Below are 22,222 nucleotides of genomic sequence, written 5' to 3'. Positions count from 1 at the left end.
TCATTTTATCTCATATCCTGTTTTCTCTTTTTTTCAACTCCTATTAGTCAGACATGGGACAACTTGGCTTGATTTTCCAACTTTCTTTCTTATTTCCTATTTCTATCTCTGTTGGCTGTTGCTCTTAGAACCTTGTTCCTTATTTGTTTGCAATTTTTGATCACCATTTACATTTCTTGGAACTGTATCTGTGGAAATTCCCCAGGGCCTGGATTGAAGATGAGCTCATCCGGAGAGAAATGCATTGCTTCCCTCCTGGTGCTTGGTGGCACTATTAACCTAAAACCAATTTAAATTTTTGCCATTTTGTTTTTAGGATCAATAAAACATTTAGGCAGAAAAGCAATGCTTGGGGTTATAAATACTTTGCTAGTATTTAAAAGAAAAAGAAGTAAAAGATCTCCACTAGGCACCTAGGTTCCAGACAAGCAATTTTCTATGGCGTTCCCTAAGGCAGTGTGGGTGTGAGTATACTTTAAATCCACTCTTCCATGACAATTTAGGGGTTCTGACTTTATGGTGGGGACCTTCTGTTAGATTTCTAACCCTAGAAAAGCCCTGAGCTCTGTCTCCTCTGCCACGGTGGCATCCAGTGAGGCCATCAACATACCTAAATTCAACTTTTTAGCAAAGTCCATAAGGCAAAACCAGCTTACAGTGCTTAGCTTATCTCTCTGAGTACCAGCTTTAACTTACTTTTTGGTCACACAATCTATATTTTCTTGTTAGCTCATAAAAGCATTTAAAAAATAACCTTTTGAGGCAAAAAATCTAGAATAGCTAAAACAATCTGAAAAAGAACAGTAAAGTGGTAGAAATAATTCTATATGATGTTAAGGCTTACTATGTACCTATAGTAATTAAGAGTGTGTTATTGGCAGAAGGAAAAAGACACACAAATCAGTGGAACTGAATAGAGAACCCAGAATTAGACTTTCACAAATATGTCAAACTGATTTTTTAAAGGTAAATAATAATACTTTTTTATGTTTTTCTTTCAAGTCTTTATTTATTTTAAAGAAGTCTAAAGATTTTATTTATTTATTTGACAGAGAGAGAGAGATCACAAGTAGAGAGGCAGGCAGAGAGAGGGGGGAAGCAGGCTCCCTGCTGAGCAGAGAGCCCTATATGGCTGGATCCTAGGACACCAAGATCACGACCTGAGCCGAAGGCAGAGGCTTAGCCCACTGAGCCACCCAGGCGTCCTATTTATTTAAAAAATTTTTAAAAATTTTATTTATTTCTTTGCAAGCATGAGTTGGCGGTGGGGGGGGAGGACTGAGGGAGAGGAAGACAGAGAAACAGACTCCTAGCTGAGCATGGAGCCTGATGCAGGGCTCTACTGCAGACCCCCAGAGATCATGACCTGAGCTGAAGGCAGATACTTAACCCATTGAGCCACCCAGGCTCCCCTCAAGTTTTTATTTAAATTCAAGTTGGTTAACATATAATGCAGTATTGGTTTCAGGAGTAAAATTCAGTGATTCATTACTTACATAGAATACTCAGTGCTCATCATAAGTGCACTCCTTTTATTTTTTAAAAATATTTTCTTTATTTATTAGAGTAGGGAGAGGAGAGAGATCATGAACCAGGGGTGGGGGCAGAGGGAAAGGGAGAAGCAGACTTCCCATTGTGCAGGGAGCCTGATGTGGGGCTCAATCCCTGGACCCCGATATCGTGACCTAAGCTGAAAGAAGCAGCTGATGCCCAACAAGTGCACTCCTTAATGCCCATCACCCCTTTAGCCCATTCCCCCTCACCTTCCTTCCAGCAACCCTCAATTTGTTCTCTATAGTTAAGAGTCTCTTATGGTTTTCCTCCCTCTCTGTTTTTGTCTTATTTTATTTTTCCTTCTCTTCCCCTATGTTCTTCTGTTTTGTTTCTTAAATTCCACATATGCGTGAAATCAAATGGTATTTTTCTTTCTCTGACTTATTTCACTAAAATAATATACTCTAGTTCCATCCACATTGTTGCAAATAGCAGGATTTCATTCTTTTTGATGGCTGAGTAATATTCCTGTGTGTGTGTGTGTGTGTGTGTGTGTGTGTGTGTGTGTGTATCACCACTTATTTATCCATTCATCAGTTGATGGACATCATCATTTGGGCTCTTTCCATAATTTGGTTTTTATTGATAGCGGTGCTGTAAACATTGTGGTGCACATGCCCCTTTGAATCAGTATTTTTGTATCCTTTGGATACTTAGTAGTGCAATTGCTGGGTCATAGGATAGTTCTATTTTAACTTCTTGAGGAACCTCTATACTGTTTTCCAGAGTGGCTGCACCAGTTTGCATTTCCAACAGTGTCAGAGGTTTCCCCTTTCTCTGCATCTTCCCCAACATCTGTGTTTTTTTCCCGAGTGGTTAATTTTAGCTATTCTGATCATTGTGAGGTGGTACCTCATTGTGGTTTTGATTTGTATTTCCTTGAAGATGAATGATGTTGAGCATTTTTTCATGCATCTGTTAGCCATTTATATGTCTTCTTTGGAGAGATGTCTGTTCATGTCTTTGGCCTATTTCTTAACTGGATTATTTATTTTGGGGGTGTTGAGTTTGATAAGTTCTTTTTTGTTCCTTTTCCAGATCCTTTAGGTGTGCTGTTAGGTTTTGTTGCCAAACTGGTTTTTGACAAAGGTGCAAAAGCAGTTCAATGGAGGAAGGTTTGCTTTCTCAACAAATGGTCCTGGACCAGGTGGACATCCATAGGCAATAAAATGAACCCTGACCTAAACTTTACACCTTATACAACAATGAACTCAAAATAGATCACAGACTTACATGTGAAACATAAAAATATACAACTTATAGAAAATAAAATAAGAAAAAAATCATCAGGGTCTAGGGCTAGGCAAAGCTTCTTAGACTTTACATCAAAAGTATAATCCATAGAAGGGGAAGTTAATAAATTGGATTCTAACAGAACCGAAAACCTTTGCTCTATGAAAGATCCCTTTAAGAGGATAAAAAGACAAATGACAGACCTGGAGAAAGCACTTATCAGACAAAGTACTTTATCTAGAATACTTAAAGAAGTTCCAAAACTCAATAGTTATTAAAAAAAGGGGAGGGGCAGCCCAATTAGAAAATGGGCAAAAGGCATGAACAGACCCTTCACCAAAGAGGATAAATGGATGGCAAAAAACACATTAAAACATGTGCAACATCATCATCCACTAGAGAAATGAGAATTAAAACTACAATGATATATCACTACAGACCTATCGAAATGGCAAGAATAAAGAAACTACTGACAACACCAAATGTTGGTGAAAATGTGGAGAAACTGGATCCCATATACATTGCTGGTAAATGGTAAAGCGACTCTGGAAAGCAGTTTGGCAGTTTCTTCTAAAACTAAACATGTGATTACTTTCCTACCCAGTAATTGCACTTGTCCTTTAGTGAGGTAGATAGTTAAATTATGGCACACTCATTCCACAGAATACTTCTCAGCAAGAAAACTATTGATAAGTTGGATGGACTTCAAAGGCATCATGGAGGAAGGGGTGCTTTTTCAACAAATGGTCCTGGAGCAATTGGACATCCATAGGCAAAAACAGGAAAAAAGCCAATCTTAAAAGGTCTCATACTGTATGATCCCATTTATGTAACATTCTTGAAATAAAGTTATAAAGATGGGGAACAAATTAGTGGCTGACAAGGGTTAGGGATTGGGGTAGATATGGCTATAAAAGGATAGCACAAGGGAGCCTGATAGTAATGTCATAGTTCTGTACGGTGATTGTGGTGGTGGTTATGGGAATCTACATACATATTGCATAAAACCACACATACACACGAATGCATGTAAGACTGGTGAAATATGAATAAACTCTGTGGATTGTACCAATGTTAATTTCCTATTTAAATACTGTACTGTTACTACTGTGGGGAACTAGGTGAAGGGAGATGGGAGACCACCTTATGTGAATCTATAATTATTTTTCAACAAGTTTAAAAACATCTTAATTTTGGGGCACCTGGGTGGCTCAGTTGGTTAAGGGTCTGCCTTTGGCTTGGGTCATGATCCCAGAGTCCGAGATCAAGCCCCACAGTGGGCTCCCTGCTCTGCAGAGAGCCTGCTTCTTCCTCTCCCTCTGCCTGCCTCTCTGAGTACTTGTGATCTCTATCACCCTGCCAAATAAATAAATAAATAAAATCTTTTTTTTTAAAGATTTTATTTATTTATTTGACAGACAGAGATCAAAAGTCGGAGGAGAGGCAGGCAGAGAGAGAGAGAGAGGAAAGGAAGCAGGCTCCCTGCATAGCAGAGAGCCTGATGTAGGGCTCAATCCCAGGACCCTGGGATCACGACCTGAGCGGAAGGCAGAGGCTTTAACCCACTGAGCCAGGAGCCCCGATAAATAAATAAATAAAAATCTTTAAATAAAATCTTAATTTTTAAAAAATTCACTGATTTTTTTCTATTGGTTTTTTCCAAGGGAGATTTTTTTTTAAATATTTTATATTTTTATTTTACAGAGAGAGAGATCACAAGTAGGCAAAGAGGCAGGCAGGGAGAGAGGAGGAAGCAGGCTCTCTGCTATGCAGAGGATGTGGGGCTCCATCCCAGGACCCTGAGATGACCACCTGAGCCAAAGGCAGAGGCTTAACCCACTGAGCCACCCAGGTGCCCCTTCAAGGGAGACTGGGGGGGGGGTGGTTAAGAGTTTAAGGATTGCGACATTTGCATAGATCTTCCCGGTGGTTTCTTAGAAGATGTATATGAGGGAGGGCAAGACTAGAATCAGAAACATGCATTTCCTTGATTCTAGGAGGCATTTTGTTTATACTTTAACATCTAAATTGGGATGTTTCATTACAACTATCAGCCAGACAGTAGTCATACTGTATTTGTCACACCTACTCAGAAGAATCAAAACGTGCAAAACGGGTGTCTGAGGCTTGGAAGAAAATTCTAGAGACAGAAGAGGAACACTTAAGAAATGCTACATTGCCAAAGCCCTTGATGGCATGCACGGAGGACTACATTGTGTGAACAATCGTGGACATCTAAGACTGAGTATGGAAAAAAAGAAAAAAAAAAAGGAATCATAGGCGTGAGGCTCTGAATGTGAAGTTTTGGGAATACTGTTACCATGTTACTCTTTTTAAATTTCCTTTTTATGTACGCACTAGAGTGAGCTATTACAAAAATCTGTATCTATATAAGTCTACACTTTCAATAAATGTAAAATAAAAAATCAAAGTTATAAGAAAGCGTGGCATCAGTTCATTTGCCACCTTTTTTATCCTTAGCGGGAGCTACAATAACGGTTCAGTTTTACAACTCAGGGGGTCCAGGCAAGGGTAATAGTCTAAAGTGAGAGCAGGGGGGCGCCTGGGTGGCTCAGTCGGTTAAGCGGCTGCCTTCAGCCCAGGTCATGATCCCAGAATTCTGGGATCCCTTGCTCGGCAGGGAGCCTGCTTCTCTCTCCGCCTCTGCCTGCTGCTCCCCCGGCTCGTGCGCGCTCGCTCGCTCGCTCTCGCTCTCTCTCTCAGACAAATAAAATCTTTAAAAAAAAATAATAAAGAGAGAGCAGGACGGTGATACGAGGGGAGCGAATCCTAGAAAAACTAAGAATGAAAAATCGACTCACCTCGGTGAACGGGTAAGGAAATCTAGGGTGGTTTCCAGGTGGTTTGGGCAATGGAGTCGATGTGGAGACCTGCGTGGGAGGGAGAGGAGGAGAGGGCGTGCACGGGTTGTTCGTTTTAGGAGACACCGCGTGAGGAGCTTGCTGGCTATGCTGAAGGAAAAAGATGAATGAAGTCTCCGCGCGGGGAACTGGGTGACGCGGCCCGCGGCTCTGCCTCCACGGATTCTACACCTCAGACCTGTTTGTAACGGGTGGGAAGGTAGGGTCTGCGCGCCTCGCGGTACCGCCTTCTTACCTAGCACTGTCAGGTCTGGGCGGCAGCGTGCTGGAGCCCGCCCGTGGCTGTGATTGGCTGGAGCTAGGGGCCGTGGGCGGACTTTAGGAACTGCTCAGCGATTGGCTGGCAGGGGCCCAAGGGCCCTAAATCAAACTATTGGCACCGCCCTTCCAGAGAGCTGGAGCCTGTTTCCACTCAGCGCTTAGACTGGTAAGCAAAACTATAGTCGTAGTGGTCAGTGAACGATCCCCTCGGCCACCGCTCCTTCCCGGAGTCGGGCTGTGAGAGGAGAGCTGAGATTGGCCAACTTGCAGGGGCGGGGCGGGCTCGGCCGTAGTCGGGCTTGGCTTCGGACTGACGCCTGTCCTGCGCGTTGATTGGGCCGCGGGGTTGTCAATGATACTGGGAGGCGTGGCCGACGCTAATAAAGTGTGGGACCCGCGCGGTAGCTGCGGTAAGTTGTACCGCAACTGGAGCTGTGGTTTTTAGGTGGAGGCGGAGCTTGGCGGCTCCGTAGACTTCAGCAGCAGCGTTTCCCCGGCCAGGTATCTGGCCGCAGCCTCAGGAGACAAGATGGATCCCTCAACAGCCACAGAAATGTGAGTTGCCCCTGGTGTGGGGGGCTCGACACCTCCTTGCTAACTCCCACCCCCAGGCCGGATTCTGCGGGACGGAAAATGGCGCATTGCAGCAGCTGCTGCGACGCGGGGAAACACCACCGCGCGCCGCCCCCAGACTTGGCCGCCCCTGGGGAGGAAGGGCAGCACCCCATCCCTGCAGCAGCCACAGCCAGCACCCCACGGGGGCGGGTAGGGGCGCGGGGGTCCCACTTTCATGGCACTCTCTCCTCTGGCTTGTGGGGAGCCCCGTTCAGTCTCGGTAACAGTGAAGCCCGGGACCGGACGAAGGTGGGGCATGGAGAGACATTGGGGAGGGGGTTCAAGACCCTTTCTTGTTGTCTGATCGAATCTGTACTTAGGGCCTCTGGAAACAGTAAAGGGTGCACCCGCCTGTTAGTAACTTGAGTTGCTCTGCGATCTCCGGATTTATGTATGCCCCTCGCCCCATCTGTGCCATGTTACCCTACTCGCCCACCCCCTCTTAGCTGTGAGCAAAGATCCAGAAACTTATCCGACAGTTCTTTGGCGCCAGGCGAGCATCTCAGACTGACTCAGGGGGCAGTGGCATGTGGTTCCAAGCAGCCATTCATCTCAAGGCCACCTGTATAGGAGGTGTTTTCCCGTCATCCGGACCAGGCCAAGTTGGAAGAGAAATAGAACTGAGGATCCCTGACTTCCTCCAGCAATTCAATTTAGTGCCTGACCATCTTCAACACAACCGGCGTCCCAAGATCCTGAGGGAGAACTGTGGCAAGACGAATGACGAACATCCCTCTCAGGACCACCATATATTTAATAGAGACTTTTCTTTCTTATTATTGTCTGGAGTCCTGGCTTGTCTTAGATATATTTGTGTTGCTTCTCTTAGTGACAAAAAGGGGAAAAGATTTACTAATGTGACGCATGGGTTATGACTACCCCTGGATGTTTTATTGCTGAGTGTTCCCAACTCCCAACGAATAGTAAGTGAAATCGTACCTTCAGATGCTTTATAACCATTTCGCTTTTTCTCTATTTGATTTCTGCATTTTTTTGAAGATTTTATTTATTTATTTGACAGACAGAGATCACAAGTAGGCAGAGAGGCAGGCAGAAAGGGAGAAGCAGGCTCTCTGCTCAGCAGAGAGCCCGATGGAGGGCTCCATCCCAGGACCCTGGGACCATGACCTGAGTTGAAGGCAGAGGCTTTAACCCAATGAGCCACCCAGTCACCCCAAAGTACTGATTACCGCCTGAACCGGACTTGAACCCTGGACCCTCAGATAAAAGTCTGATGCTCTACCGACTGAGATACCCAGGCCTCCCAGAGTAGCTCAGTTCTGATTTCTGTGGTTTTAACTGTATGTGATGTTCTGTGCCTTTTGGCCAAGCCCTAAAATTCCATTTTTTCCTCCACACACTGCGGAGGAAGGGGATGTACTGGTTCCCAACAGCACACATGTGGGATGAACTGAAGGAAATGGGGAAAGCATGGTGACAAGCAAGGCATCACGAGGTCTCTGACCTTAAAATTGTCATTGGTGCGACCATCCTGGACTGCTTCCAAGACCAAATACTGGCTGCTACCTACTCACTGAGTTTTCACCTTTCAGAGAACTAGATTGCTTAGCTCAGTAGTAACACAAGAGTCTTCTGCCTTCCATGACTTTGTATCTTTTTTTCTTTCTTTGTGCTTTAGAGGGAGATGAGAAAGTGATTTCTTTAATGGGGTTGAGTTGGGTATAGTCTGCTAGTAAAGCTTCTGTGAAGAGTTATTCTCTATCTTTTTAGTCCAAAAAAAAAAAAAAATTCACTTAGGAAGAATTTTCTGGGTATCAGTTCTGTTGTGAGTAGTCAAGGCATTTCCTTTTTGTGATGATTTAATTCTTAATGCATTTACTCTTGGCCTGCTCCTGTGAGGTATGTTTTGTGAGATTCTGAGCCCATATGAGGAGTTCTTACTGTAACTTCTATTCTCCATCAAGTTTGAGAGCTCTTCCTCTGTTGGTGCATTCTTTCTTGGGAGAGAAGAATCTCATGCCTTAGGTTAGATTTCTGGGAATTCTTCAGAAGGTGAATTTAGTCTCCATGTGTTGGGACATGGAAAGGATTTTATCTTGAAGACCTCCACTAGATTCATTCCTTCTAAGGCTAAGGGAAAGAAAGAATCTGTGTAGTAATGTAAACCAAGATTTCTCTTTGGGACATGAAGAACTAGGGGAGCTTCCTGAGACTTGACGACAAATCTAGAAAAGGAAGGGACACGCTCTATGATGCATGTTATGTCAAAGACCATTACCCATATTCTTGCTTCCTGTCTGTGCTCTTGGAACAGTTTCATAATTAACGCAATTGCCTGGCACCCCAGGTTTATCTAAGTGAAACACCATCTTCTCTGCCAAAAACAAAGCAAGTGAACAGTCCTGACTTAAACCTACCTACAGAAGCCTTGCCTTTGGTGATTCTCCAAGTTGTCCTTACAGCTGCCCCAATATACTAATCATTGTGTGAAACAACTAATAGCTCAATTCCCCTAAGCAGAGTCTGTCAACTTGCTTGTGTTCTTTAGGCTTTGCATAAAAGAGCTGTTTGGTCCGTAAGTGTTAGTCTTTTGTATGAATTTCTCTTAACCTGAATAGGAATTTTCCAGTTTGACTTCATGTGAAAGGCTTCTTTTTTTTTTTTTTTAAGATTTTATGTATTTATTTGACAGAGAGAGACACAGTGAGAGAGGGAATACAAGCAGGGGGAGTCAGAGAGGAAGAAGGAGGCTTCCTGCTGAGCAGGGAGCCTGATGCGGGACTCGATCCTAGGACCCTGGGATCATGACCTGAGCCGAAGGAAGACACTCAATGACTGAGCCACCCAGGGGCCCCAAAAGGCTTCTTTCTGACAGTCAGGGAAGTGCCATTTAGTTCAAGGCTGGCACCTTTTCCCCTGTAGCCATTGTGCCAGAGGATGTTTGGATTTAGGGCAAAGGATAGCCCCAAAGAAGATCTCTTGATGCCACCCTGAATGTCCCTGAAGCCCCCCTAAATGTTGTTACAGGATCTTTCATCTTTTGCTTCTTCCTCTATGCTGCATCTCCCTCCTTGGTGTTGCCAAGAAGTTAGAATCCCTTCTGGTTGCATGGAGCCTCATCACCATAGCGTTTGTCATATGGGGCCAGAATGCATGTGATTCCTTTCTTGTCTCGGTTACTTTGTGTACTTGGTCCCCTTCCCTCCACAGGTCTGCTCCAGCTCAGCCTCCCACTGAAGGGGCAGAAGGGACTGCCCCAGGAGGGGGCCCCCCTGGCCCTCCTCCTAATACGACCAGTAACAGACGACTACAGCAAACCCAGGCACAAGTGGAGGAAGTAAGTGGAGAGCTTTTTCTCTGAGAGTTTCCAGATGATGGAAGTTTAGAACCTTTTTTTTTTTTTAATAAAAGGGTGCCTAAAAGCTCTGGGAAGCAAGGCATCCCTGAGTTACAAAGGACCAGACTTGAGATTCTGTTGTTTTTCACCCGTCTCTAGCAGGGAAGCTTACTAGCTTTGTTTCTGCACCCCTTCAGGTGGTGGACATCATGCGTGTGAATGTGGACAAGGTCCTGAAGAGAGATGAGATACTGTCACAGCTGGATGACCGAGCTGACGCCTTGCAAGTGGGAGCGTCACGGTTTGAGACCAGCGCTGCCAAGCTAAAGAGGAAGTATTGGTGGAAAGACTGCAAGGTGAGTTTTCTTGTCCTCTCTGCCTTCTCTTTCTGGGCCTCAACTCCTGGAAGAAAAGAAAACGCTCAGGTTCTACCTTCCTCACCTCCCATGGCACTGAGGAACCTTGAGGGGAGGAAATCTGAAAGCCTCCTTGAGATGCAGTACCCAGAATTGGCCACCAGGGTAGGCTAGAGCGCTCAGAACCACTAACTGGGTGCCAACCGTACCCTGAGGAGTTGGAAAGTGGTCAGTCGGGTTGCTTTTCCCTCAAAGATCCCTGGGAAAATCTTGCCTCATCCTTCCCCACACATAGCCAACATTAACTCGATGGCTAGGATAGGTCTATATTTAAATACCTGCAGCTTTTAGGAATAAGCTGAATACTTCACAATGGAAAATGAACCAACTGACTAAAGATCCGGTGTCTGCACCTCCATGGCATTCCTTTCAAAGCCTCAGGCAAAAGGAGCCAAGCGAGATGGAGCGAGCCACAGATGCTCGGATGTTTCTGGGAAGCCTCAGCTGTGGTGCAGGGGTGGTTGTCTCATGGGGAACTGGAGGGTTGGGCCCTTCCTGAGAGACCCGCCTATTTCCTGGGGGATGAGTGGTTTCTTCCACTGTCCCCAGGATGGAGGAAGTTCTTTTCCCACATCTCTAGTGGGAACATCCTCTTTCCTCTTCCCCAAATCCAAGGACCCGTTTTTGGTCAATGTTTCCTCAGATGATGATCATGCTGGGAGCTGTCTGTGCCATCATCGTGGTAGTTATTGCAAGTAAGTATCGCTGAGATTGCTGGTGGGGTGAAGAGGTGGGAAGGTCCTGGAGTCTTCTCCCAGCCCTGCCTGCCTTCCTGCCTGCCTGGGGAGTAGGGCTGCTCTCACTGAGGTATGGAGATCGCTGCTGTGGGATCATCACCTGGTTTGGGAGGGAGGAAGGGCAAAGACAAGGGACTTCCTTGATGGACAAGCCTTCCCTCTGCAAGATCTCGTGGGAAGATGGTCCTTCCTATTCTGAGGAAGTGGGGCTGTGCTGTTTGTCACTGGCTTGGGTCAGAGGGAGACCACGGGGATGGAACACCTGCGACTGAAAGGCCTGAATGTCTAGTAACGTGATGTAATTTGCCCTCTTGTTTTCTCCTGTCTCTTTTTCTTTTCCATCTGGGACTTCCTGATTCCTGTGTCCAGTCTACTTTTTTACTTGAGAATGTGCCACCCCTTCCCTGTTCTCCATTGCCATCCAAACTCACATCCCTCTCCCTCTGTTTGCTCTCTCAATGAACGTCCCCATCTACCTTCCTCCACCCTGTCCTGGCTTCTCCATCGCCCATTCCTCCTTTTCTGTTGCTCTCATTTGCACTGTGTCCCTCAACACTAGAAATGCTGCTCGTGGCACAGTCTCGAAGTAACTCCCTGAAGAGCCACAGCTGGCACCTCCCTGCCCCCTTCTTATGTGCACTCAAGTTCCCCCAAAGCCAAAAAGAATTGGAGGCCAAGAGAAGAGGAAGGGGTGTAGCCAAGGTGACGTGCCCAAGAAGCTGTCAAGATTGGGGAAGGAGAAGGGTGTTGGTGCCCATGGTGTCACCAGGAAAGGCCAGGTCACTGGTGGGAGGGGGCTGGGAACAGCAGGGAGAAAGGCAGCTCACTCAGGACTGCCCTGATCACTAGGGGCTCTTCTCTTAGGCCAGACCTGAAAAGGAGCCTGGGGTGGGCCCGAAATCCAACTTGGGTGGGGTAGTACCCTTTTGGAAAGTCAAATCTGTTTTTGCAATTATTTCTGATCTGTCCGAGACTTTCTGTCATCAGGGATCATACAGCCTTTTGCTTTGTTTTCTGGAGACCTATAGAAGGCATCTTAATTGCAAAAGGACCAGCTTCATTCCCATCCTAGAAGCAGCCCTCTAAGCTCATAACTACAAGGGGTTGTCTCTCGTCCACATTTTCTGCAGGATTCTGTATCATTTATGAGAGCACCAAATAATTTCATAGAGCCAAAGCTGGGGATTCTGAGTTAGTTTTAATTGTTAGAGAGAACAAGTATTAATTATAGAGAGACAACGAGTCAAGGGCCTAATCTGAAAATAACAAGCTTGGAAGAAGCCACTTGTTGCCAGCTCATTGGGGAGGGTCCCACTCCTCCCTTCCCCTTGATAAAGCATGAGGTGTTAGAATTGAGGATACCTGGGCTCTCCAGGACTGCTTTCCTCTACACCATTCCCATGTACTTACCAAAGATAAGGATGAGGCAGGAGGTCCTTCCTGAAGCTGGCAGATTCTGAGTATTCTGAGAAGTCCAGTATACCCCCCAAACCGGTCTTGGGTAGGAGGCGGGACCGTCTGTGGACAGGTGCGCATGTGCACTGCTGTGCCATTATGGGCCCTCTTATCTAGAGCCACCTGTCTGTTCTTCCTGTGCTGTATTCCCCTTCTGAACTACCTGTACCCTTCTGAACTCCACTTTGCCTCCTTTCCTTTCCCCTCTGCATGGTTTGTGGGGGGAGACAGTGGAACCCGAGGGTGGGAGGCCACGGCTGGGCTTCAGGATAGCTTGTGGAGTGGGACAGACCCAGGCGTGAGGGAAGGAGGGAGGCTGGGAGCAGCAAGGGGGAATACCCATGACCCCTTATTCCTCCAGTCCTCCAGCCCACAAGCAGGAAGAGGCTGAGGCCAGGCCAGGCCCAGCCGGGCTGGGTCTGGGTGCTTCCTTTCCATGCAACAGCATTTCATTGCACAAAACCATCCTTCCTCTCCTTTTGCCCCTGTTTCCCACATTCCCTTCGTCCTGCCCCAGGGCAGGACTGAAGAGCTGGAAGAAAGCAGTCAGTGTACCCTCCCAACGGCCCCCCTCGAAGGTCTCCAATCTCCTCTGGGCTCCTCCTTGCCTAATGCAGGGGGTCACCGCTGGAGAAGAATTGCCACTGTCCTCGATGTGTCCTGAGCCTGGAGCAAATTCGCCCTCTTGGCCCACCCAGCCCTGTCACAGGAATTCTTTCCTGGGTTTCTATCCCTCTGAGGCTCACCAGATGTAGTTGGCTTTGTTCTTCTGGGGATGTTTGGCCTTCTACTTTCTTTCTCACCCCACCCTGTACCGTCTTCTGTGTCTTTGCTGTCCCTCTTCCCTCCCACCACCCATGTGCATGAGCAAATATGCAACCAAACCCTGGGACTTTGCAGTCAAATGAAGCCGAGCTTCCCACATCCCCTTCTTCCTTGGTTTGCCATGAGGCGATGTGGGGTTTCCACTGTGTGTCTGTCATCACTTCTGTCTTTTTTCCTACCCCCAACCTCATACTTGTATAGAATAATAACTGTTGTACTTCCACCCCAGGCATGTGGCATATTTACCAACTTCATGTATTCTGAACAAAGGCAAAAAAAAAATATATATATATATATATATATAAATTCCTACCACTAAACTGACTTGGTTGTTGTTTGGGTTGGAGTAACTGAGGAGGGGCGGGGGAGGGGTTCTTTTCCTTTACGGTGTGTTGTTGCGTGAGGCCGGAAGGCTGGCTTACAGGTGCCGTGTGGCACTCTCGAGATAAAAGATCCATGTGTTGGCAGAGGAAGTGGTCTCCGCTCTGCGTCTGTACCTGGCGCGGCCCGACTCTTCCAGGTGCTAGTGAGAGGAAGTAGTGACAGGAAGTCAAGTGGGCATCTCACATATCACATCAGAAACCACTGCAGGTTTTCTCTGACGCCTCCCCTCTGCCTCCTTCCTATGTCCTCGTGCTGCCCGGCCTGTCCGAGGGGGTGCCCACGTGAGGCCTCTGCGAACACACCCTGTTCCCCAGCTGAGTTCCGCTGTCCTCACCAGACACATCTTAGAGTTGGATGGAAGGAGAAATCTCTCCCTGGCAGCTGAATGAGGGAGGCGCTATCCAAAAGAGCTCGACCTTAATTGTGGCTCAGAGTTCCAAACAGAGCAACCTGACATGGCTCCCCAGGGCCGCCTCTGAGGGCCTTCGTTTCATACCCTGAACACTCTGCCAGTGGGTGTGGCAAGGCTTGAGGACAGGGCTCAGTTGGGTCCGGTGTGGGGAAAGACAGGAAAGTGGAAAAGCTTTGTTTCTGAGAACACAAGAGGCTTTTATTTGGACAGAGTTCAAATGCTTGTGTGTTATGGTCCAACCACCACACCCCTTTGACCCACTGTCCCCCCCACTCACTCCTTTTTTTAAAAAAGATTTATTTATTTTAGAGAGGGAATCAGAGCATGAGTCGGGGGGAGGGGCAGAGGGAGAGAATCTTCAAGCAGACCCCCACTGAGCATGGATCCCCATGCAGGTCTCCATCTCATGAACCATGAGATCATGACTTGCCCACTTACTCCTTTCTTAGTGTTTTCCCTTTTTCTTTTCTACCATAGGCTCATTTTTTAACCTCCTACCCAGACATTCTGCTTTCTACCACCCTCTCACCTCTTCACGTTTTCTCCCTTGGTGTTCAGCCCAGGGACACAAGGAAGGAAGGCAGAGACCCACACAGAGCCAGGGTCCCCAGGATCTGTGCCTTCTTCATGCCTTTCTTGGGGCCTTTTTGAGCTCTGAGACTTGGGCTGGAGTCCTTCTGGGACAATGTGACTACTATTCCCTTTTGCTCTGAGGCAGAAGGGTGGTTACCCAGAGGGCCTCAGAGTCTTGGCAGATCTTGGTGAGGTAGCTAGGAGAAAACAAGAAGGAAGGAGGATGTTTTCAATTGAGGTAACCCCAAAAGCCAGGGGCTGTGGTATGGGGACTGGCTGGAACTCAGGACACTTGGGCTTCATCCCTGGGCTGGGTGGGGAGGTGGCTGGAGCCAGCTGATCTGCAGGTAAGGAGGGGCAGGGCAGGGCTTACCTTGCCGTCTCTGAAGCCCCAGGAACAGCAATGCAAGAAGGAAGAGGCTGCTGGCCAAAAGGACTCCAAAGGCTGTTTTCTGCTCTGTAGGTTGAGAACAGCACAGGCAGGAATCAGTAGGTTGGAATAATTTTTGAGGCCGCACCTGCCCCAGCAAGAGGGACAAAGCAGGGAGAGAAAGGGAGAGGAGAGAGAGAGCATGTCTGCGCGTGCTCCCCCATCCCTGGTTAAGGAGTTCATGGCAAGCGTTCTGCTTTCACCTAGGAACTGGGCACACTGTAGTATTCATACTTGTTGAAGGTTGTGGGATGTCCATGTGTTTTCCTACCCCTTCCCACCTTGGGACATTTAGAGAGATTTAGGTTAGATAAGTTGTTGACAGGTAAACTGAAATTTTGACTAGCTGGGAAACGAAGTAAACTGAGACAAAACCCCAGTTCTGGGGAAGCTTGCAGTCTGGTGAGCCACCAAATAATGCCCAATGCTCCTGGATGTTTGCATTTCTTGTTGAAAACCTCTCTATGACATTCTGTGACTTTAGGATGAAATTGCAGCCTGAAAGCCCATTGTGATCTGCCCTCTAATAGCGTAGAGGGTTTAAGGCTGTAGGGCAGTCAGTGCCCATTTTTCATATTTTCTTTGACCATTTACTAGGTAGGTGGCCTTGGGCAAATTCTCTGACATCTGTAAAAGCTAGTTTGCTCATCAGTAAAATGGGAGTCATGATTACTACACGTGATCATATAGCTAACTGCTTAGTACAGTGCTTGATTCATATAAATGCTCAATAGATGTAATTACTTTCAAGCTCCAGGGCCACTTCTCCCTTTTCCCACATACCCTTGGCTCTAGCTGTGCAGTTCCCCAAGTTCTCCTGAGACTGTTTATAATCTGGCCTTCACATATGCTGTTCTTTCCGTCTTGGCTGTTTTCTCGCCCCCTGAGCTAGCTCCCTCGGCTGGCGTCAGTGGCGTCAGTCCCTCCAAACTGACTAAGCTCCTTGACCCTTGGTCTCCAGCTCTCAGTATACTGCCTGGGGCCCTGGAACCTGGGGTTTGGTGGAGTCTTGGGATGTGGGGGCAGCTAGGATGGGGGGCTGCCACTTCGGGAACCAAGAGGCAGAGGCTGAACAAAGTGCTGTGGGAAGCAGAACAAGACCAGAGACTGAGCTGGGGGCAGGAGAGCCATGAGCCCAAGTATGGAGGTAGGAAAGGAGGGCAGTCCTAGTACCTGGTGGGAGGATCTGGGTGCTAGCCCCCAGGGGCTGCTCCAGGGAGCTGTGGGCGACCTGGCAGGTGTAAGTGGTGCCTGCAGGGTCAGGTTCTACGGTCAGGAAGGAGGAAATGCTGTAGGTGCCCGCTGCGCTTTGCCGGAGGCTGGAGAAGGAGGCGCCAGAGACTGGGACCGGGGCTCCGCCTGGCTCCTCTCGGCTCCATGTCACGGTTATGTCCAGAGGATAATAGCCAGTGATGCTGCAGATGAGGGTGGCTGGCAGAGTTTTGTTCTCCAAGCTGAGTCGTACTTTGGGGGAAGCTGGAAGAAAGAATGAGGAAGAAGATGCCAGAGGGCCCCAACCTGATGGCTTAATCTCCCAAAGCTTCCTTTCTCTTCCTGCTGGGAGTGAAAGTAGGTTGTGGGAGCTGAAGGAATTAACCCCCAGTGGAGGGCCCAAGGTGGGTGTAAGGAGTCCACCCTGGGTGCAGGCCAGAAGGGAGCACGTCGTTCATAGGCAGTTGAAAAATAGTAGTAAAACCAAGTAAAGGTTGGCTTCTTCCCATCACTATAGGCTGCTGATTTTCAAGGACATAGTGATGAAGTACTCCTGCCAGTCAGACAGCGCCCACGGCCCCTCCTGGGTTTGCTGCTGCTCCTTCTCAGGATGTGGGACTGGGGTACTTGGGAGTACAAGGGACTGGGGTACTTGGGAGACAGCCAGCCAGGACAGGGCGGTGGGATCTGGGATGGGAAACTGCCTGGTGGAATTCTCCTGGAGTCTGACGGGGAATGGTCTGTGCCTCTAGGATGGTGATGGCAGTTAGGTCGTGGCAATGTGACCGTCTGCCTCTTGGGGACTTGCCCTTGTGTTGGATTCTGTCCTGGAAAACGCTCCCGTAGGTGTATCCTTTCCACTCTCCCTCGGAGACCCGAGTATGGCCTCACCTTGGACGTGGACCTGGATGATTTGTTGAGCTTGGTACAGAGAGGTGGTGATCTGACAAATGTAGGTCCCCTCGTCCTTCAGGGTGAGGCTAGACAGGGCAAGGGAGGCGTCCCCGGCCACAAGTAGCTGCTCAGGCTGCAGCGCAGTGCCCTTCCGCTTGGCCTGCCGCTGCCCCCTGGTCCAGCTGTACACCAGCTCACCGTTGCCCTTATGACGCAGCCGCCACTCCACATGGGTCAGGTCCAAGCCTGGTGCCATGGAGAAGCCACAGGGCAGGGAGGCTGAGGACCCCAGCAGGACGTTCAGGGAGGGGGTCTGTGTTGTCACTTGGAGTTCCACTGCAGTGAGAAAAAGAAGGGTGATTGTGGGCTGCTTCCTCCTTCGGCCCACTCGATTTCTAGCTGTGGGCACACGCCTGCCCCTGCCCCCTCCTCTGGACAATGAAGCCAGCTAAGCTCATTTCCCACTAGTTGGAACCACAGAGAAATGGTGCTCTGGAAAGGCAGCCTGGCACACATGGTAAACCTAACTATTTTGGAATCACTTACCCCCAGACAATCTAACAAAAGCTATGGACTTCTCACCAGACAAGTCCATAGCCAAAATTAGGGGTTACCATTGACCTTCAGGTCAGGCCACTGGAATAGCAGAAAAAGCTTTGGAACCCTGCTCCTTCCACTTACTAGCTCTGTGACCTTGGGCAAGTCACTGAGGGTTGCCAAGGCCATCTGCTTAAGGCAAGGATGCTGTGAAGATAACATAGGAGTAAGAGATTTATTTATTTATTTATTAAAAGATTTTATTTATTAATTTGACAGACAGAGATCACAAGTAGGCAGAGAAGCAGGCAGAGAGAGGAGAAAGCAGGCTTCCCTCTGAGCAGAGAGCCCAACGCTGGGGTCCATCCCAGGACCCTGAGATCATGACCTGAACTGAAGGCAGAGGCTTTAACCCACTGAGCCACCCAGATGCCCCAGGAGTAAGAGATTTAAAAAGCACACAGTGGTAGTATTTGTGCAAAGCGTGTTAAACCTGAATCTAATGAGGAACAATCAGACACATCCAAATGGTGGGATGCTCTTTGAGACAGTGGGCCTGGACTCTCCAAATATCAGTGCTGGGAGAAGAATGTTCTGGACTTAAGGAAGCTAAGAGCTTAGGGCCCCTGGGTGGCTTGGTTGGTTGAGCGTCTGCCTTTGGCTCTGGTCATGATCTTGGGGTCCTGGGATCAGGCCCCATGTTGGGCTCCCTGCTGATCAGGGAGCCTTCTTCCTCCCTCTCCCCCTCCCCCTGCTTGTGTTCACTCTCTGTCAGGTGAATAAATAAAATCTTAAAAAAAAAGAAGAGGGATGCCTGGGTGGCTCAGTTGGTTAAGCGTCTGCCTTCCACTCAGGTCATGATCCCAGGGTCCTGGGATCGAGTCCCGCATGAGGCTCCCTGCTCAGCGGGGAGCCCACTTCTCCCTCTGCCTGCTGCTCCCTTGCTTGTGCTCGCTCACTCTCACTCTCTATCTGATAAATAAATAAAATATTAAAAAAAAAAAAAAGAAAGGAAGCTAAAGGTACAGGACAACTAAACACAATGCACGATCCTTGTTTGAATCCTGGCCTTTAAAAAAAAAAAAAAAAAACCAAATAAACCCAAAATCAAACCAGAAAGCTATACAGAACATTATTGGGGCAGCTGGAGAAGTTTGAATTTGGACTCTGCACTGAAAGGACTACTATATCAGTTTTACAATTTCTTAGGTCTGATGCTCAGTGGCATACCAAGCAGTGGTGGGGTTGATGGGAACAGACTGCCCTGGCAAGGGGGGAGTATTTTATCACTGATAGTGTTCAAGATTGCCAATATGGTGATGGTGTAATGGTGAGAATATGCTGAACTCTTTGCACACTGTACCCCCAGATTGCCTGCACCACTGTAGACTGCTCCCCACCTTGGTTTGCTGCTGGGGTGATGGTTTTGTGATTATGAAGGAGAACATCCTTGTTATAAAGTTTGTGTTCTAAAGGAATACATGCTCTGCATGGAAACTTTTGGGATGAAGTGTTGAGATATGGGCAACTTACTTAGTTTGGGGGTTATCCTCTCATTAAGAGAGAGAATGTGGCAAAATATTAATAATTGGGTATTCATTACCTAATTTACTCCCCATTATTCTTTCACCTTTTTTGTAGGTTTGAAATATCCCAAGATAAAAGGGGCGATATTTAGCTGTGCCAGGACTATGGTTGACACTGGACAGACATGAGAACCTCTCTTTTCTGATGTGGCAGGATAAATTTAGGTTGCACCACAGAAAACTTCAAGTGTTCTGGGGCTTTCTAAGGATAGAGGGTAGCCCCCTAATCTCTAGGCTTGGTTGGGTCTTTTTCAAGGCCAAATACTGGATTTGATGAACTCTAGAGAAATCTATTGTGATGTTCTCAATTTCCTGTACCTGCTGGGATGTGCTGGGTGGGAGAGGGCAAGGACCAGGTTTTACTGATAAGAGATAATGAATGAATTTGCATCCCTGTCGTTGCTTTAATCATCTTGAAGCACCAGACCAGGCTGGCTTTCGCTGGGATACAACTGGCATTTGGCTTCATAAGACTGCTAGGGACAGGGGTGCCTGGGTGGCTCAGTGGGTTAAACCTCTTCCTTCAGTTCAGGTCATGATCTTGGGGTCCTGGGATCGAGCCCCACATTGGGCTCTCTGCTCAGCGGGGAGCCTGCTTCCCTCTCTCCCTCTGCCTGCCTCTCTGCCTACTTGTGAACTCTCCCTCTGTCAAATAAAAAATAAAATCTTAAAAAAAGAAAAAAAGACTGCTAGGGACAGCATATGCGAACGGAGCATCACATGTCATTTCCTCAGATTAGGGAGGTGAAAATGATCCCAATCCAATTATTTGGGTCTTTAGGAGAAAGGACTGAGGCTAGGGGACACCTTGAGATGACTGATGTAGATGGAGGTGGGCTTGTTCCTTCTCCTTCTAATCCCCAGTAACTGACAACTTGAAAAAAAAAGAAAACACCCCAAACTTTTCTTACTGATACTTTTACATTTCTCACCTGCAGCTTGTATCATCCCCTGGGGGCTCAAGGGCAGGGTTAGTGTGGGGTGCAAGGCAGCCCCACTCTCCGCATCCCTGGGAGTCTTCATCACCATGGAGACATGAGGTCCCCCTCCAGATACCTGCACGTTGGTGATGAACCAAGCTGCGTTCTCAGCGGCCTGGAGAAAATAGTGGGAGATCTCACAAGTCACCTCCTTCCCATGGCAGTCAGCATGGAGCAAGGCCTCGGCCTGGGGAATCTGTACCAAGTTCACTGCGGGGAGAAGGGCAGCATAGAGGTCTGGTTGGTTGGAGGACACCTGGTCCATGGGAAGCCAGCGCAGTGGGTGTAATCAGGCACCAGGCTGTCTCAGCAGAGGGAGCCCAGAAAGATCGGGACACAGTGTGCAGGGCTCTTACCTGAGGCCTCGAAGGTAACAGGTGGGTTGTCTTCAGCCAGCGTGCCCCCTTGGAAGTCGGTGAGGCCTTCTAGGGAGCCGTCATCCAGCACTGGTACCTGCCTCAGCACGAGCAAGGCCTTCACCATGTTCCTACTGCCGGCAAAACCTCCAAGCTGCCTACCTTCCTCCACCAGGAAGCAGTCTAGGACCACATCCACTGCCCGCAACTGCCTTTCCGCTGCAGGTTAAAGACAGGGTGAGCACCCTCTTCCCAGAGAGTTGCTTCTGTGCCCAGGTCACCTACCCCAGCTGTGGAGTCATCAAGGAAGGAGTAAAAGTCTTCCAGGGTCCTAGCTGTCACTGTGTCCCTCTTTTGTCACCCCACACCAGCCTTTCTAGGAAGCACCTGCTAACTCCAGGTACATACTTGGTAGGAATTACTTAAAATCCTGGATTTGCCTTACTTGGAAGAGTTTTTTACTACATCTGGCACCAAATACTCTCTTCAGTCAAGGGAATTCTCAGCTAAAGCAAATAAATGAGCAAAGTTGCCACCGGGAGAGGAGACAGGACCCTTGTGTGGCAACCATCTTCTCAATTTCCCAGCCCGCCCACTGGGTCTGCTGTGCTTTCTGCCATTACCGGTGGCCTTCCCCTCCCCAAACCTCCGGGGATCACCTCCCGCGCGGATTTCCTAGCCGGGGAACACTTCCCCTTCAGGTTCTGCTCCCAGACAGTGCCCTCTCCGGTAGGCCCCCCCACCACATCCACCCAGGAGGCCCCTCTTCACTTCATTTGGCTTTACCCACAGTCTTCTACCCTCTCCCCAACACCTTTGGTATCTTACTTTGCTGGCCTTTTTCCTGTTGGGCTTAGGAGGTTATCCCGGGCCCCTCCCCGCAACCCTTTCCTCTTCCAGAATCACACGGCCGCGGTGGTGGCTCCCTGGTGCCCTCCCCCATCTCCCCCCCCCCCAGCTAGCGCTCCCCCGCTCACCTGGGTCCGCCACCACCCCGGACAGAGCCAAGCACAGCAGCAGGCACCATCCCAACTCCGTTCCCATGGGGCAGCGCTCCCGCCCCCCTCGTACCCCAGTCGCCCAGTCCCCCAGTTCTCCACCGCCCCTCTGCACGGCTTCCCGCTGGCACCGCCCCGGTGGAGAAGAGGGGCCTCTCCAAACCACCCTTGCCAGCCTGTTGCTTTCTCTTCAGTCCTTGGCCTACTTCTCTTTCGCTTTCACTTCGACTGTCACCGCGGCTGCCTTTGCTTGAGAGTGAAGGCACCAGGTGCTCCTGCCAGAGTCCTGTTCCTTGTTCTCCTTTTTCTCCCCCGCTATGGCACCCCGCCAAATCCTCAGGTTATCTCAAGATCTGACTTGACTGCATGCACGCTTTTGGCTCCCCAACCAAGAAAGTGGAGCTGAAAAAAGGGGGGGGGGGGGGGCGAGACTGAGAGGCTACTGGGGGAACTTTCTTCATTTTCTGTGGGTGCCACATCCACTCGCGATCCCCACTCCCCGACTTGGGCGGGGGCCCCAACTCTAGTCTGCCCTGGAGAGAGCTCCTCCTTCAGATCCCCGATCTGGGAGACGAGGCTGGGTG

The 22,222-nt window shown here is 48.6% G+C and overlaps 2 protein-coding genes across 3 annotated transcripts in view; one reads left to right on the top strand and one right to left on the bottom strand.

The window, feature by feature from the left end:
- The first annotated feature begins 6,342 nt into the window (after positions 1 to 6,342).
- LOC111159673 (vesicle associated membrane protein 1) overlaps positions 6,343 to 22,222 on the top strand; it is a 76,721-nt gene continuing 60,841 nt past the window's right edge. The window contains exons 1-4 of the mRNA XM_022522230.1: positions 6,343 to 6,485; positions 9,717 to 9,843; positions 10,041 to 10,199; positions 10,903 to 10,954. Coding sequence (XP_022377938.1) covers positions 6,460 to 6,485; positions 9,717 to 9,843; positions 10,041 to 10,199; positions 10,903 to 10,954 — 364 coding nt within the window. The 5' untranslated portion in view covers positions 6,343 to 6,459. The remainder of the gene's footprint in view (positions 6,486 to 9,716; positions 9,844 to 10,040; positions 10,200 to 10,902; positions 10,955 to 22,222) is intronic.
- On the bottom strand, positions 14,455 to 22,001 carry LOC111159671 (TAP binding protein like). Of its 2 annotated transcripts, XM_022522225.1 has the most exons (7): positions 21,618 to 22,001; positions 20,641 to 20,859; positions 20,237 to 20,494; positions 17,179 to 17,517; positions 16,249 to 16,551; positions 15,019 to 15,102; positions 14,455 to 14,842 (listed from the first exon to the last, which is right to left on the bottom strand). In XM_022522225.1, exons 1-7 carry the CDS (start codon positions 21,682 to 21,684, stop codon positions 14,799 to 14,801), a joined length of 1,314 nt encoding a protein of 437 aa, XP_022377933.1. In that variant the 5' UTR covers positions 21,685 to 22,001; the 3' UTR covers positions 14,455 to 14,798. The 2 variants fall into 2 exon arrangements, with proteins under 2 accessions (XP_022377933.1, XP_022377934.1); XM_022522226.1 differs by lacking the exon at positions 14,455 to 14,842 and having other exon boundaries at positions 14,855 to 15,102; positions 21,618 to 21,747.

Source organism: Enhydra lutris, unplaced genomic scaffold, assembly GCF_002288905.1.
Source record: "Enhydra lutris kenyoni isolate GAN:26980312 unplaced genomic scaffold, ASM228890v2 scaffoldscaffold69, whole genome shotgun sequence".
In the NCBI taxonomy this organism is placed as follows: Eukaryota; Metazoa; Chordata; class Mammalia; order Carnivora; family Mustelidae; genus Enhydra; species Enhydra lutris.
Note: the sequence above shows the minus strand (reverse complement) of the source record. Positions and strands in the feature narration are given on the sequence as shown.